At 34.2% G+C, this 17327-nt stretch overlaps 3 protein-coding genes and 2 non-coding genes across 7 annotated transcripts; 2 read left to right on the top strand and 3 right to left on the bottom strand.

The window, feature by feature from the left end:
• Positions 1-1284: 1284 nt before the first annotated feature.
• On the top strand, positions 1285-1435 carry LOC112998888 (U4 spliceosomal RNA). Its single transcript, XR_003264067.1, has one exon. It is a non-coding gene; the product is annotated as a U4 spliceosomal RNA (small nuclear RNA).
• LOC102663233 (uncharacterized) lies at positions 1298-2665 on the bottom strand. The gene is made up of 3 exons (XM_041007952.1): positions 2643-2665; positions 1821-1901; positions 1298-1473 (listed from the first exon to the last, which is right to left on the bottom strand). The coding sequence occupies exons 1-3, from the start codon at positions 2663-2665 to the stop codon at positions 1338-1340; spliced, it is 240 nt and encodes a 79-aa protein (XP_040863886.1). The 3' UTR covers positions 1298-1337.
• A 1369-nt stretch (positions 2666-4034) lies between these two features.
• On the bottom strand, positions 4035-4151 carry LOC112998891 (U5 spliceosomal RNA). Its single transcript, XR_003264070.1, has one exon. It is a non-coding gene; the product is annotated as a U5 spliceosomal RNA (small nuclear RNA).
• Positions 4152-6423: 2272 nt separating this feature from the next.
• Positions 6424-11837, bottom strand: LOC100775318 (receptor-like serine/threonine-protein kinase ALE2). Of its 3 annotated transcripts, none has more exons than XM_006595036.4 (9): positions 11240-11837; positions 10068-10355; positions 9847-9960; positions 9620-9694; positions 9085-9456; positions 8692-8976; positions 7551-7952; positions 7213-7456; positions 6424-7002 (listed from the first exon to the last, which is right to left on the bottom strand). In XM_006595036.4, exons 1-9 carry the CDS (start codon positions 11313-11315, stop codon positions 6597-6599), a joined length of 2262 nt encoding a protein of 753 aa, XP_006595099.1. In that variant the 5' UTR covers positions 11316-11837; the 3' UTR covers positions 6424-6596. The 3 variants fall into 3 exon arrangements, with proteins under 3 accessions (XP_006595099.1, XP_006595098.1, XP_003542077.1); XM_006595035.4 differs by having other exon boundaries at positions 9620-9727; positions 11240-11834; XM_003542029.5 differs by having other exon boundaries at positions 7551-7949; positions 9620-9727; positions 11240-11830.
• Positions 11838-15469: 3632 nt separating this feature from the next.
• Positions 15470-17327, top strand: LOC100784963 (NDR1/HIN1-like protein 13). The gene has a single exon (XM_003543546.5). It carries the CDS (start codon positions 16301-16303, stop codon positions 17063-17065), a length of 765 nt encoding a protein of 254 aa, XP_003543594.1. The 5' UTR covers positions 15470-16300; the 3' UTR covers positions 17066-17327.

Genomic DNA, 17327 nt, shown 5'->3' with positions numbered 1-17327 from the left:
TTATTAATACATTTGCTTACATGGTGTAAACATGTGGTGCCTCCTGATGAATCTTAACATGAAAAAGATTGGCAAACTCCTTCCCTTTCAACATTTCACTTTTTAAAACACAAGTTTATGTTGGAAAAAAAAAGATAAGATGTTAAAAGGAAAAGTGTTTGTCAAACTTATTTCTATTGACATTTTTAAGGAGAACTATAAACAAATGATGAAAAACAAAACAAATAATAACAATAATAAAAAAACAACTCCAACAAATTTACTCTAATTGAAACAATCCTAACTACAGTTACAGTAATGGTAATGAATTGTAAAGATTAGTTTGTGATGAGACGATGCATCATGTAATGTAGCATGAAAACAAATTAAACAGTCTCTCTCACACATATCTCAACCAAGAAAATGTAGCTTAGATCAACGGGAAGGAAAGAATCAAAAACTAGCTACGCACATTAATAGATCAATGCATATCAAGGATTTTAAAGAAGATAATTAACATAAGAAAAGATCAATGAAGGAATAGAATTACCACGTGAAGGTAAAGTCTAATGGTCGTTCTTGATCCTTTCCTGATATTTCGTCTTCCTCAATTCGTTCAGGCCATTCTTGAAGAATATGGGGAAAAGGAAGAAGTGGTGAGTTTCTAAGTTAATTTCGTCCCTCTCTTTTTCATCAATATATATTACTAAAATACACGAAAATTAGCTTTCTATGTAAGCAAAATTATTAGGTGGAGTTGATAGAGATAGTTTTATTTTTCCAAATGTACACATACTACTCGCCACAACACTAACGTGTAGCCTATATACAAATTCAAATATATATAATACAGCATAAATAATCAAAATCCAATTATCAGCAAAAACAGTTATAATTAAATTGAAAAAAGAACATTTGAAACTGTTAAGAGAAAGTTGAGATTAGGGGCTCGCATTCTTCAAGTGGGTGGGGGTGGAAAAAAAGGTTTTAAGCAGTTTCTTATTGTGAGAGAAGGGGAGAGGCTATTGAAAAATTCCCAGTCTTTCCACCACATCCGGTCCTCTAGCTGTCTAGCAGGGTCTCCTCTTCAACCTTTTCATCTTTTTCTTAATCCAAGATTTGAAGTTCTGAAAAATATACATGCCATCATGTTAACAAGTTGATTAAGCCTGTGAATCAAAGTTTAAAGGTTCAGAAGCCTACACAGGTACATAGAGATTGCCATGAAGTCCCACATCGACTATACCAATAGATGAGACTGACAGAAGGTACTATAAAATGACTTGTCAGACAGCAGAGCTAAACATCTTTGCGCTTGGGGCAATGACGCAGCTAGTGAGGTTCTAACCGAGGCGCGTCTATTGCTGGTTGAAAACTATTTCCAAACCCCCTCTTGGGCCTGAGTTTATCTTAGGCCTTCGAGAATTTCTGGAAGGGCTCCCTTTGGGGTAAAGCCCTGCAATCTCTAGTTCAAAATTTTGTCCAAGGCTCGGGCTTTTGCCTCATCTGGAAGGGCTTCTTTCACCCTTAAAAATTCTTCGCTTTTTGAGTGGTTATTGATTCTGTTTATGTGAAGCAGGTGTGTAAAAAATGATTAATCGGATTATTAGTAACCTTTAAATATCTTTATGCATGGTTAGTACTAATAATACTAATAATTTAAAAATTAGGAAGTACTGAATAATCTGTAATTGATAAATCTAAATTGTTGATTTGATTCTGTTTTGCAGATTTGCTTTAACTGTTTGTAAATCTGAGAAAGTGGTGAATCCTTGACTTAATTCTCACGCACGGGCTTTGTATTCGCCAGCTGTTATTCAATTCGATGGCAGCGGCAGAACCAAGAGAGGCAAGAACCGAGGAACTGAACCGAAAACACAAGGGCAATCAACCCAGAGCGACAGGAGGGCATCCATGAATTTCTGTATGGAAAAATTCAAGATTCAACACATTAAACAGGACAACTATGTTGTCTACAGACTCTGTTTTGGAGAAGTGGAATTATTGTTTCTCTTTTTCATGCAGAGCAAGGACATGCAGTCTCAAAATCATTTGAAATTGTTTCTTTTCAATTCACTCATTTGTCAAAATTACCAGTGTTATGCACTAACAAACATGACAAAGATAGCTACCCTTGGACGGTGTTATGAATAGAAAGATTATTTGATGCTCAATGTTGAGCACATGAACTACTCATTACTAAGTCCCACATAGGTGAGAAGAGATAACAAACATCTGGTGTTTTATTATAAAATACATATTTTTCTCTAACTTTTATTAAGATCAAATGTAGCATCTGCAATACCTGGTGATATGAAATTAATTATTTGAAGGGTAGAGTCAAATATAGTAGCAATTGCTACATGTATTGAATCTGCTTTGAGTGCTAGCCTGTTCCTGGGTGCGATTGTGGTTGCCGGAACTATTGGACAGCACTTCTGGTGTTTGGTTATGGCATTGATGTGCGATGGAGCTTCTCGTGGTCAAGGGGTGGAGTTTGATGACTAGTGTGATTTGTTTGGTGCACTTATGGAGGCTCGAAGATAAAGAACACCATTGCATGACCTTTATTAGAGTTAAGCCAGATTACAAAATGAATTTGTAAATAAAAGTCAACATTATTTCAATCCAAGCAAAGCTTTTCCCAAACCACTGATAATTACTTTTCAGCCGGCAGCAATACCATTGCATATGAAGCAGATTATGCAAGATCCAAGATTGAGTTGAAAAAGCTAAATTTGATTTGAATATAATTTGTATAGTTAATTTTTAACTTTTCACACTATAATGTATCCTTTATTATATTTTTTTTGGACAGAAATGTATCCTTTATTATACAAGAGGAAGAAAAATAAATATTGATCATTAAATTTGATAAAAAAAAAATACTCAATTAGAATACACAATTCATGTGGTTTTACACAATCATGTAACTTTAACAAAGCTTTAATCTTTATTATCAATGTATAATTGTATGACCTATATAAAATGACTTTCTCACTGTATACATTCCCTACATATATTAAAAATAACAGTATAATTCTGCGTTAGGAATTTTATAATTTTTAATTAATTAATTAATTGGATTATATATTATATTATAATATTTATATTGGTTATTTATATTTTTTATGAATTTAATATAAATGATTTAATTTGATGAACTTATTAGATTATCAATAGAAAATTGATGAATTTAATAAGCGAAAACTAATTTGGTCCATTAAGGGATAATGCAAATCTAAAACCTGAGACATGATTATGGTCTCATAGACACCAAATTAAAAAATAATTTTTCCTCTCTTCCATCAGAAAATAAAAATTCCATGAGAAATAAGCAGATTTAATTGAGAAAATCATTAAACTAATTGTGTGTAACTGTTATTTAGATTTGTTTGTTTTTGTTTGATTAATTATTATGAATCATATTTCTAAAACTCTTCTTGATCATTTAATATAATATATTTTTCATAATTATTGATATTTGATCCGTATGTCCTAAAATTTCAACATTATGGAGTTGAAATTGAAGAGGTCATGTAACTAGTCACATATAAGTGTTTTTCCTGAACAAACATGTTAGTGCTATACTAAACGTATTTTCGATTTTTTGAGGTGAATTAAGGTGTTTTTCATTGGACCACGTTAAATTGAATGATAGTGGTTATTCTGCTGGATAATTACTTGATATGGTCACACTGCTCGATAGTGGTCATTCTCTTATCACTTTCTCTTTATATATAACATTTTTTTTAAAAAAAATAAGTGCTGTGAGCAAAATGGAAACTATTTCTATGTGATCAATAAGATCTGTGAGGAAATCTCTATACGAAACAGATTAAGATTTGTCATCTCAACCATTTCAGTTTGCATTACCAACTTTTTTTTTATCACCTAACAATATATAACTGCCAATAAATTTGTTTGTTACATTTTAAGTTAAGAAACTGCTAACAAATGTCTTCAGTTATAGAAGATACCTACAAAATCCTAATTATTACTATCAACTTAGTCTACATTAGTTCTCCAATAATTATTAGTTGTACTGATATTACAGCCCTCCAATAATCAAGGACTCTTTCAAAAATAGGTGTATGCCACTTTAAGTGACGATCACACGGTATTATTTAGTAAAGGGCAAAAGAATAGTTTTCGGTGTTCATCACACGGCTCTGTAAGTGATGGTGTGACAGCCCTTTCTTTTTATGGTGTAACCAGTTAGTTCACCTGATATTATAATACCATTCGATGTGGGTTTTGGTCAGAAATGTAGGCGAATTCTAATATGAACTAGTTTGTTTTGAGGTACACCGGTAAACAATGGTTAAGACCGTACAATATATTATTAAAATAATAAATGGTCAAGATTGATGACCAATTACCGGTTGAGTAATTATTTTGAAAATGTAATTTTGAATTATTTTATATTAATGATATAATTGTTAAATCTAAATTTATTAATAATTACATTATCTTTTATAAATTTAATTAATAATTTGAAACAATTACTAAATTTAAATTTATTAACTAATTAATTTGAAATAGTTTTGTTGTCTTCTTTCCCTTCTCTTGAACACGAAATTCACCCAAGTTTTCATTGGATGTTTTTTTGATTTTTTTTTCCGGTGACGAACCTATTATAGCATGTAAGAAACACTTCCTCACGGGTGAGGAATTGTTTTACGACTTCATTTTAGAATCCAGCACTCAGGTAAGGCACGCACAGTGTTAATATATATCATGGACTAAGCAGTGAGTGTGTGTCTCTGCTTATATTGTACAATTTAACTAAACTTGTATGGTGCACAAGCGGCAAAGCATCACAACTTCTGCCAAGAATTCACGGTCATCTTTTTGAGAATCTTCATTACCACATATCATGTAGGCCACATTATAAACAAGACCAAAAAGCCACCTTCTAATATTCTTGAAAAACTTAGTTAGCTGGTTCTGTATATTTATTGTTCCAGAACAGAATAACATTATGTAGAACCCATAAGTAGAAGTCTCCCAAATTAAAAAAATACTGTGTTTTTAAAACATCAATTTCTCTTCAATACTGTTAAGTGCAGTTTGCCAAATAGGTTTTTCATTTTCCAGATACATATCACTGGTAAAACTCTATGTCTATGTCACACTCCAACACAACAAAAGTAAAAAAAATATTTTAAATTGATATTTTCCAAAAATAGGCATATGCCGTTTAAAGTGACGAACACGGTATTATGTAAAGAATAGTTGGCTTTGTGTTCATTACACGACTCCGTAGGTATTAATGTGATAGCCATTTCATTTTATCGTGTAACCAGTTCACTTGCTGTTACAGTACCACACTGTTGATATCATGAAGATAGGAAATCAATGAAAAATGGTATATCTCCAGTAGCCTTTTGTTCTTCTTCATAGCTTCTGATGGTGTTTTTAGGTTATTTATTGTATTTGTAATTTCTGCTCTGTATCAGAATCAGTGTAAATGTGTAATAGAATCCTCTAGGCTTCTATAGGATGACATTTTCAGCCGCTACAGTGGAAGCCTGAACCTGTGAATGTAGCTAGGATTGGATCGAGGAATGTAGCTTGTTTTCTTTTTGTTAAGTTACTCTTGCTGTTTGGCATCCAGCTACGTTCCTTTCCTTTGTTGACAATAATATTGAAATTTATTTACTAGTTTTAATTTTGATGAAATGTGACCACTGAGAAATTGGATAAAAACATATGGAGTTGAGTACTATTAATTTACGTAGAAGTCCTTCAGAATTTGGTTGATTTGATACTGTCCTCCACTCCTCCCATTACATGCCAAATATTATTAAGAGGAATAATAACTATTCATAAAAGCAAAGAGTCAAAAATCATATAGTGCTATAATGCTATCTTATTAGTTTAGATAACCGGATCCCAACACAGATACATGAATGGGTGGCAATTTGGTTTTTTCTCCTATGGGGACTACATGGATGGACAGAAATCGGTGTTTTCTCAGCATATAGAATGTAGTGCTATGGATAGGCTAGTAAAAGTGAGATCATTGAGTTGGCTAAGAAAAAGAATGGATGAATTTTAGTACTACTCTTCTATTAAGAATATTAACAAGGATGAGCTCAATCTTACCATATTAGATTTCATTTTAAAATTAAATATACATATAAAGTTATACAATAGATATATAAGTTATATTTAAGAATTGAGACAGGCGATGGGAGACTTCTCAACATTGTGTATAGTCCTTAATCAGTTGGTTGACATAAAGAGCTACAAACAAAGTAATAATGGAACAGAAATACATTATTTAGTTTTGTTTCATTATGCCGAGATTTCTCATTGTTTTGTCTAGTTGGCTTGATGTATGAGTCGATTTATGTACTTAAAGTTTCACATACAGGTAGAGGCTAAGACATATGATTGTAATATGTCCAGGCTTGATGAGTAAAGATCAAAAAGGGGTATGTGAATATCATTTGCATAAATGTAATTTAGTTGAAAATTCATGCTCCCTCTACACAAACAACCTGAACGACTCAAATTCCTTGCCCCGTGTACTGAGCATCTCTTACGAAGATTATGCTACCTTGGTTCTTAACCAGGTTTATAAGAAAAGGCTGAGGCAGTGTTATGTTTTACTCTGAAAAGCCCACTCTCCCACCTGGAACTCGAAAACTTTTTGGTCTTACATAACTTGTTTCCTCAAACTCACTGCATACCAGCTTCAACGCCTGAACAACTTCACCCATGAAAGGACGTTGAGTGACTTCTGGTTGCACACACATGGATGCAATTGCTGCAACTTTTACCATGCTATCGACAGAAACACAGGGCTTTATAACTGAGTCTATGATCTTCTGCAAACCCTCCTTACTTGTAAGAAGTGGACGAGCCCAAGCAACAAGGTTTTCTTGACCTGCTGGCTGTGACAAATCCACAGGCTTTCTTCCACTTAGGAGCTCAAGGAGTACAACTCCATAGCTGTAAACATCACTTTTCACAAGGAGATGACCAGTCATTGCATATTCAGGAGCTACATAGCTGCAAAACAAGATTTTAATGGCAAAAAATCAGTTTCATCTAGAGGAAATGCACAGAAATGGTAATGTATATCTGTGTAAAAAAAAGTTCACCGGGATCTGATAAACACGAGAAGTTGGAGTGAAATGAGTACTTTGTAAACGTGCTCATTTGACTATCACGTCCATGATTCATAAGCATCAAATAAAAGGGCTGGGAAGGGATTTTTACCCAAATGTTCCAATAACATGTGTTGAGATGTGCTTGTTTCCCTCGTTCAGTGCTGTTCTAGCCAATCCAAAATCTGAAACTTTGGGTGTAAAATCGTGTTCCAATAAAATGTTGCTGGATTTGAAGTCCCTATGTATGACACATGGATTACAATCTTCATGCAGATAAGCCAATCCCCTAGCTGCACCAAGTGCAATCTTCATCCGTGCATCCCAATCAAGTGGTTCGGTTTCCTTGTCAGCACCTAGGAACAAGTTAGAGCATTCAAAAGTCAGACTCTTATGAATTGGCTTCCTAAAGAGTTGGTGACTTTCATCATCAGTGACTTTGCTGCTTACCATGTAAGTGGGATTCCACGCTGCCATTAGGGACGAGCTCGTAGACTAAGCAGCGAGTCTGTTTCTCTGTGCATAAACCTATCAATTTAACTAAATTTCTATGGTGCAAGCGACTAAGCATCTCAGCTTCTACAAAGAATTCACGGTCACCATGCTGGTCCTCTCTTTTGAGAATCTTCACTGCCACATCCCTGCCATCATCTAGGTCACCTTTATAAACAAGACCGAAGCCACCTTCTCCTAATATTCTTGAAGAATTGAAGTTATTTGTTGCTTTCTCTATTTCATTCAAAGTAAATATTTTAGCTGATCCTGTGTATATTATTGTTCCTGAACTGAAGGACATTGATCTAGAACCTGGCATGCTCCCATAAGTCAATGACCTAGCACTGGCAGTCCCTGCTTTCAACATATTCAGTTTTATATTTAGAGTGAATTCTACTTGTAGCTACTTGAAGATGTAGATTTTCCAAGCAAAATGTCCCGAGAAGTCACAAAAAGTAAAAGACTAGATTAGCATATCAACCTGAATGGCTGAAAGCCTGAAACACTTAAAACTGCATTGATGAAATATTTTAAAGTGAGTAAAACATCGATTCTGTCCTTGAAATTAGGTCTTTTAAAATTATAAAAAAGTAAAGGTACACCTTAAGATTACCGACTATTATTAGGTATTTCAAGCATTAGATTTAGTGCTCCTTAACATTAGATTTAGATGTGCAAAAAATCTATGTACATACCACTAGCCACCTGTAGCCTAATAATACAAATTAGATTGAAAAAATATTTATAATTGAAACTGACATTGCAGAGCCCTTCTAATCGGGAGTCTCTTTCAAAAAATAAGTGTTTAAAAGTAACAAGCACAAGGTTTTCTTTTGTAAAAGGTGAAAGAGTAATTCACTTTGTGTCAGTCATACTACTCCATAAGAAACATTCATGACAGCCCTTTCATTTTATGGTGTAAGCAGTTCACTTAGAATTACAAGATTTCAAACAAAGGATAGAAGTATTTCTAATTGCAAGAAATAAATCACTATGATGCTTAATTGTTTAAAGAAATTATAGAAAACATAAATTTTCATATTACTGTTTCTAAAGTGCCATCAAGATTTTGACAGAATCAGTACTTTTAAGTTACCTGATCGCTTTGAAGAGGATTGAATTTTGACATCTGGAATTTGTTCAGGTTCGAGAGTGCAGGAGTCACATTTCAAGAGACAAAGCCAGGCTACTCCAATGAATAGAACAAAGGCAGTAAAAGATGACAGCACGATCATAATAACCATTCTTCCACCACCCCCTTCTTTTTTCTTCCCTGAGATATCTACTCCCAAAGGTTTCACTATTGTTCCATTGTTGCCGCGACCAGGGTATGGTTCAACATCTATACCATGAACATTTGAAGGTGGAGATGGTGGAAGGCCTGCGTGTGTTATCCAAAAGGATAAATAAAACCAAATATACTACATTTATTGACTTCATATTAATACAAACACAAAATGGTCTTAAGAAACTTATGTTAATGTATAACCTGGATAATGAACATAGAGCACTTCATAGTCCCCAAAGGCAGAAGCATCATTGAGAATCTCTCTCTGCCAGAATTTCTTATATATTAAAAATGCCGTTGTATCATCAAACATCACTCCTTGAGGTACCAAGTTTATGAGAATAGTGGTTTTCTCTAGCTGCTGGCTAGTTGCATCAGCTCCCACAATGCGTACTTGATTACGGTTCAGCAAAACAGTAGCTGCAATTTCTTTGGCAAGCTTGGAAACCAAAGGAAAAAACTTGTATATTGCAATGCTGATGCGAAGTTTAACTTGAAGTGGCCATACACAACCACAAGCTGATCCAGGAGGTGTATATGTCAAGGGTTCAGAGCAAGTCACCGACATACAATCTAAAGGTCAATTAAGAATAGGATCTGTTAGAACAACAGGATCAATACATACATATCACATAAATTGGTGGAGATTGTTGAAAAGAAGCAATCAATGTAAATGTGTAATATAAAAATCCTGTAAAATTTTACAGTTGCGGGAAAAAGTCTAGACTCTTAATACCTTTGTTAGGCGGTGGAGATGGTAGAACCAAAGTATATGCTGGTGGTGGAGTCTTTTTCTTCTTCAATGATGAACCTGAAGGTGAAATTCTAGGTGAAGGAGAGGGCACTGATGGTGATGGTCAAAGCATGCCACAAAGAATGAGGTGCTAAATCTAGTTAGACATCAGGGTTGACAAGATATAAGGAGCACATGCAAAAGAAATGACCAAAATGAATGTTTAATACCATTCAAGTGGTGTGGTAGAGCTGTTGTTGATGGTGCAGGTGCTGGTGCTGCTGCATTTAAATTCCAGCTCATAGGTGAAGAGGATGGATGTTGTGATTTGAAGACTGGAGAACCTACATTTTCAAGAGAAGTATACAGAAGAGATGTAATTAATTTTGGGGTGTTCCAAGTCAAGAAATGTTGAAATTGTGCATGAACTTTATTTTCCAGAGAATCAAACCTTGACGAGTATGAGGGTGGATTGGATAGGTTGGTGCAGGAACTTGGTTGATGGACTTTATTCTGGAATGGTGATGCTTATGGTGTGATATTGGATAGTCCATAGAACTGTGCGTCCATTTCATTTTGGGGAATGATTTGGAAGGTGAGAGTGCAATACTTCTGGGAATGCTAGAAGATGCCTTGGAAGGTGGAAGTGCAATACTATCGGGAACTCCAGAAGGTGATTCTGATGGTGGGAATGCAATACTTGAATGGCTGCTGATTCTCGAATGGTGCAGATACGTGGCTACAGAATTTGAAATTTAATATGGATAATTGTGAGTTTGAACATCGTAGAGAGGAAGTTATAAACTATTAAATAAGTTGAAATAAAACTGCTCAGGTGGCACTAAGAAAGCTGAATTACAGAGACCATATGTTCAGATTCATTTATCTGAAGCTTTTTTTTTTTTCTCTTCTCTTGTCCATTCTAAAATCATAGCAAACCTGCTCATTACTTGCATTGGTTGTCAAAAATGCTAAATTATTGACATGGTGACCCGAAAAAAAAAAGTGAAAGACCTGCTGCTTCTATAATCCAGAGCATGATGTTCTATTAATGATTGCACAATCATATTATCATATTTATGTTATTGTCTGTGCCTAGAATGGTAAGCAAACACAAATAACACACTCAAATAATTTTGACTACTGACTTGCGTTGCTATAGTATACCAGACCAGACAGACTTGTGTCTCAATATTAGAGCTTCGATCTTCACTTCAACAATAAACACATTTTACCACTCAAGGATTGTGAATATGAGCAAAAAAGAACTTAGCATATTAAGAAGTTAAAGGTAAGCCATTTTGACATGCTTGGACAAATTAGGTTGGAACTAAGACAAAACTCATTTATAAATTACAATCTCACTGAGAACCAATACGAAAACCCATGAGCATCCAAATATGCAAAATAGATAAGCTGTGACTATATCACTCTCTAGTCTCCAGTAAGCTTGAAATTAGTTTTCCATCTATTCATTTTCAACAAGGGAACATTTCCCCATACAAACAAAGACTCTATAAATGTATAAATGTATAATGTACCACATTTCAAGTTCATTAAAATTTTATGGGCTACTCAAATGGAATACATGTAAGTAGTAAAAGACATAAATTAAGCTCATACCAGCATATTCATGAAGCTGAGGAATACATATAACAAAATGTAGCTTAATTAGCAGGAAAATAAGCTGCAATTCCATCCTGAAGATCTTTTCACCGACAACCTAATTAGGAGAATATTGATAATATTGAAGGGAGTTTTGGAGGTAGCTGTAGGCAGCTGAAGCACTGTAGGGGACAGCCTCCTATGAGAAAAAGACTCAAATAAAAGCAGACCGACAAATGCTAACCAAATTAATAGGAAATGAAAAGAATGGTTTAGGAAGGAGACACACATGCTTCCTAATTTTCATAATTAATGATTGCCAAATGACATTTTCATCGTTCTTCAGAATAACTGAGCAGTGACGGAGAACTAAGAGTAGATAAAAACCCAAAAAAAAAAAAAAAACACCACAGTACAATCTGAACAACAAAGTAGAGAGTAGTAACTTCTTTGTAAGAGGGTTGGTGGGGTTGGACTTGTGTTAGTGTGCTTTGATTTTGAGAGAGAGAAAGAGAGGGAAGAGGCAAAGTACTGAATGACATAAACATTGATTGAGGCAGAGACTCGTTGAATTAACCGTGCCAATTGCATGTGCATTGGTTGAACGAAAGCAAGTCATTGAATCAAATACCATAACATTTGACTTTCTGTATAGTTTATCGAGGCAAAATGATTCACCCAAACACATGATTGACTTATTTTTCTTGGTTTAATTTAATGTACAATGTTACTGTGCTGGTTTGGAAACTAAAAAACTTTTGGGTTGCATTAAGATTTGAGAACAGATTTAAAGAATGCTCTAAAAGATTAAAGAATCACTAAATAAAAAAGTTTTAGCTTAAAAATTAATGAAAGTGGATTTCTTGTTTGTTTGTTGGTAATGGTCTATTTTTGTTTCAGAATTAGATCCCATAAGTGCAAGAATCACTTGCTTTGAACTTCACTTGTGATGTTAAACACTAAGACAACAACTTATCACACAAGTCCAAAAACACAATTCAACTTTAAACTCATCTGTTGAGGCAACTTTACACATAACCATGACACCAACGTCTACTGGTGCAAGTGATAAAAATTTGATTTTCCTTGAATAAGATATTGTCATTTTAGTTCTAATCTAGTAAATGAAAAAAAAAATGTATTGAGAGAGTCTTAGTCCTTTTAGTTGGTCTATCCGATTTGACTCAAGTTAGTCAAGGTTTAATATCTTTCAAATACCATAAGTCCTAGATATAAAAGCGTAATAATGATGGGCCAATATTTTTTTAGACAGTATGTCAATTATTACCACAAATTGTGAGGATAGGTAGGAATTTAATTCACAAATCAAATAGTAGTTATTTTAAATTTGTACATTAATATGGGATCATGGGATGTAAAGGGGAGAAAAGATTATTCATCTGATAGTGTTAAAGCTAATAATATAGGAAAGCATAGTTTTAAAACTAGACTCGACGAGCTGAATTGATTTGATAAAGCTATCAAAATCGAATAAAAATCAATTTAAAACGATATTTATGTTTTTTTTTTGTATTTTTAAATTTTTTTTTCAGAAACATGGTTTATGTAAATAAAGAATCGTACATAAGGTCCACATATGGATTGTTATCATTTACCTATTTATTTACAAATTATGTATCTTGTAAAACATGTAAATCATTTTATGTTAATTTAAAAATTTACCCAACTTGATTTTTGTAATTTTAGATTGATTTATTATTTAACATAGTGTATAAATTGGTATTTCCGCATCACGAGTAACCACAATTAAACAAATAAATAATGATTTTTTTACCAATTCTTTGACTAATCTAATTTTAAAATATTGTATTTAAAAGATAAATATTATATGAATGATTTTTACAAGTTACAAAAGTGGAAACAATTTTCATTAGAACAATGCTTCTGACAAATATATATATATATGAATAAAATCAAAATATAAATTGTAGAAAATAAGGTGACATCAGTTATAATTATTATATAGTAAAAGTTACATGATTATTAGGTGATATATGCATATATGTGTACACATAATACTATTGTTTTTATCTGGAGTTTTTAACGATGAATTGGAACTACAAAAATTTAATTCTGCAATCTTTGCATGAGCATCATTGACACACAAACAATAAAAACAAACATTTCTAGATATATTAGAATAGGATAAATAATAAACAGAAAACAATAGTCATTTCTTAATTAAATTTTGTTTTGCCTGTTAAAAAAGATATTGAAAGAAGTTGCGAGATAAACATCGGTAGGATTAATTTCATGAAATGTCCCCACTATAGACAACACCCAGAAGATTTGGTAGTTGCTTTAAGATGCGTTGTCAGATTTAGTATCTAACGTTCACCTTCTACCCTCCATGAAAATAACGTTTCGGACTATATCCTATAGAATGGGCATTTGATAGCCACGAAAATAATAACAACAATAAACTCTAACTTGTGTCGGTGAAGTTGCCCAGGTTTAATATTGTTTTCTTTTTGTAAGTTTTAGAAAGAAGGAAAAAAAAAAGAAAAAAAGTGGGCAATGAAAACAATTACGTATTAAATTGAAATGCCCCCAATATTTGACCTAGGCTTAGTTTGGTTTTGAAGTCGATTGATAATCACTGGGTCTGGTTGCTTGTTGGGCCAACATGAACTGGGGTTTGGGTTAATATTGGCGTTGGGTCAACATAAAATACATATTTAAGTTATTATTTGTTTTTTAACAACCAACACTACTATATTAATTATTTTGTTTAAATAACAAAATTATTTTTTAAGTTCTAATTATATACAATTAGTATTAAAAATAAATTTATTATTAATTTTTTTTACAACATTATATTATATATTTACTAGTAGTATAAACACATGCATTTTTAGTTCCCCACATATTTAAGTTATATATTATTTATTTTTCATACATAAATCAAATTAATTAGTGCCCTTTTGATCTTGTGCTTGGTGTCAAAGCAATGGGTAAATTAACTGTTGAACTAAATTTCATTGAGGACAAAAAAACACAATTAAGCAAAAAAAACAATCATCAAAGAAAACGATGTTGTGCAACAATTTTGTGCAATTGAAAAAGGTGAAGTTGAAACAATAGTTCACAAACAAGTGATCTCATGTTTGAGTATTGAGAATATTATATCCAATAGAGGATATTGTGATCTCTGAAGGGGGAAAAAACTAAAGGGACTATTAAATCGCTCGTGGTAAGAGAAATAATGGACATATACGATATGCACCAAGTAGATATGATGATGATTAGGTATAGAACTAAATAAGCAATAGAAGGTGTATAAGATCAATTTGATTGGCCACGAAAATAAATAAAAGGGGACGAACCAATTTTCAATCAGCTGGCTATAACTTTGTATTATCGACTTTAATTGTGTGAATGATGATTAAATAAAATATGTGATTTATGATTAAGAATTGAGCGTTGGTTGTTATTCATGTAAAGTAGCAGATTAATTAATAAATAATTAGCATGCCTTCTTTCTAATTTCTAGTATATTTGAGTGATGAATGATTTGGGAAATCGTGGGCGTATGAAGATTACAAGTGTTGTAGTTGAGGACTTGAGGGTAATAACTCAAACATGGTATACAGAGAATTGACTCAATGAAGCCACCGTCACCAGCTTCATAATGAGCATCGCCTTCGTTGCTTTAGTTTTTGGCACGTTGGAGTAGTAGGAGAAGGGGGTAGCATCTCACATCACTTGCACACTAATGATTGAGAAATTAACAGCTCCACTCTCAATATAGGCGCGTTGCTTGCACCCTTATCTCATTCGTATATATAATATTAGGAACACACCCTCTTAAACATATCAATAATCTTACTTATACAGTACTAGTAATTTCTATACCAAGTTCAACTTAATTTATGTTAATTTCATGTTTTTTTACTAGTAATTTATAACTATAATTAGATGATAATTTAATTTTTATCCTACATTTTAATTAAATTCATTATATACTACTGTTTATGTATGTATAGGAGATACGTTTTTACCTCACTCTTTAACTTATTAAAATATTTATAATTTGCTCATTCAACTCTCTTCTAGATACATTATCATCATATGTGAAGAATGATGAATTTTAAGTGTAACTAAATTTCAATTAAATGGTTATGGTTGTTAAAAAAATACATTACTCTTGTATGTTCTGCTTTTTTTTGTTTTTAGTTTTTAAGTTGTTTCTTTTTATAATCTCTTTTAGTTGTAATTAATAAACAACGTAATGTGGGTTATTAATTATACATTATTGGATTATAGAATATGAGAAAGGAGAGATAACTCACGGTGAGTTTGAATTGACAAACAGTATGGAAGACTATTCATTCATCTAGCTGTACTCAGTAGTCAATTATTCGCACCTTTAATTAGGAATACGAGTATACAACTCATGTTCCTAGTAGAGGACAATTTTCATGAAATATTTATCTTTTAAAAAAACAGGCTAATAATAGGTATAAAATTAGGCTAAAGTTCCTAAATCATTGTCAAATAATTAAAAGAAAAAGCGATGAATTTGCATATTAATGTGAAATGTTCAATGAAACTAGAGTAGCCAGCAACTTCATGCTTAATTAATTGCCTAGTGGGTGAGTAATTAGAAAACGAAAATCGTTCTGTCTTAAGTTAGTTCGTAAATGTCATTGAATAGGCACAGTACGTGAGAAAGGAGTGGGTTTCATTAGGTGAAAGAAAAACAAGTTGACCTTAAAGTTAAAGTCTTAAAGTATGATAAACGAGATATAGAAATTAGAAAGCGTGAGGAGGATTTTGCTGGTTTTATACGCGCCGAATGTGTGAGAGAGAAGGGAGAGCTGGATACAGCTAAATGGCTATGGTTAGAAAGTTGCCATCTTTCCCCTTCCTACCCCACCTTCTCCAAATGTTTAAACCCTAGTTATCCCAAAACAACCTCCTAATAACCCATTAAACCCCCCCTCTCATACACTCTCTAATCCAAAGAGAACACCACCCTTTTTCCTCATTCTCTTCCTCACTAAAACATCACACTTTTTTTCATTTCACCAAACAAAACAGTAACACCACACAGCCATGACAGACAGGGTGTACCCATCGGCCAAGCCCGCCGCGGTTAACGGCGCCGCCGCCAACCCATCTTTCCCGGCGACTAAGGCTCAACTTTACGGCGCCACACGCCCCACCTACCGCCCTCAGCCCCACCACCGGCGCCGGAGCAAGCGCCGGTGCTGCTGCACCTTCTTCTTCTGGCTGATCCTCACCGTTCTGATCCTCCTCCTCCTGATCGGCGTCGGCGGCACGGTGTTCTACCTCCTCTACCGCCCCCACCACCCCACCTTCACCGTGACGTCGCTGAAACTCTCTTACCTGAACCTCACCTCCTCCTCCAACACCCTTAACTCCCGCTTCGACATCACCGTCTCCGCCACGAACCCCAACAAGAAGATCCTCTTCGCCTACGACCCCACCTCCATCACCATCCTCTCCGCCGACATCGACCTCGGCGACGGCACCGTCCCCGGCTTCCAGCACCCGAAGAAGAACACCACGCTGATCAAAGGCTCCATCCTCAGCTCCGGCCAGGCGCTCCAAAGCGACGAAGCCTCACGCTTGAAGTCCAGCATGAAGAGCAAGAACGGGTTGCCACTCAAAGTGAATTTGGAAACCAAAGTGAAGGCCAAGATGGGAAATTTGAAAACCCCAAAAGTCGGAATCAGAGTCTCCTGCGACGGAATCAGAGTCAGTCTTCCCTCCGGTAAGAAACCGGCGACGGCGTCCACTTCTAACGCCAAATGTGACGTCGATGTTCGGTTCAAGATCTGGAAGTGGACCGTTTGATCCATGTAATAATGTACACCACCATACAACAACAGCACAGAGGTGTGTACTGTGTTAATGGTCTTATTAATTTGTTTTCTTCTTCTTGCCTTTGGTTTTTGTTTTTACTTTTTCCTTTTAGCTTCTTTTTATTTTGGTATTTGTCCATATTCATAATTAATTACTTGAATTGAATGCGTGTAAATGGCAACGAGGGTTGCCGGGGGATTCAGTCGGTGACAGTTGTTAGCATTTTCAATGTATACTAGTCTATTTTTTTCTA

Source organism: Glycine max, chromosome 13 (genome assembly GCF_000004515.6).
Source record: "Glycine max cultivar Williams 82 chromosome 13, Glycine_max_v4.0, whole genome shotgun sequence".
Lineage (NCBI taxonomy): Eukaryota > Viridiplantae > Streptophyta > Magnoliopsida > Fabales > Fabaceae > Glycine > Glycine max.
The sequence above is the reverse complement of the archived record's forward strand: the minus strand, read 5'-3'. Positions and strand labels throughout refer to the sequence as shown.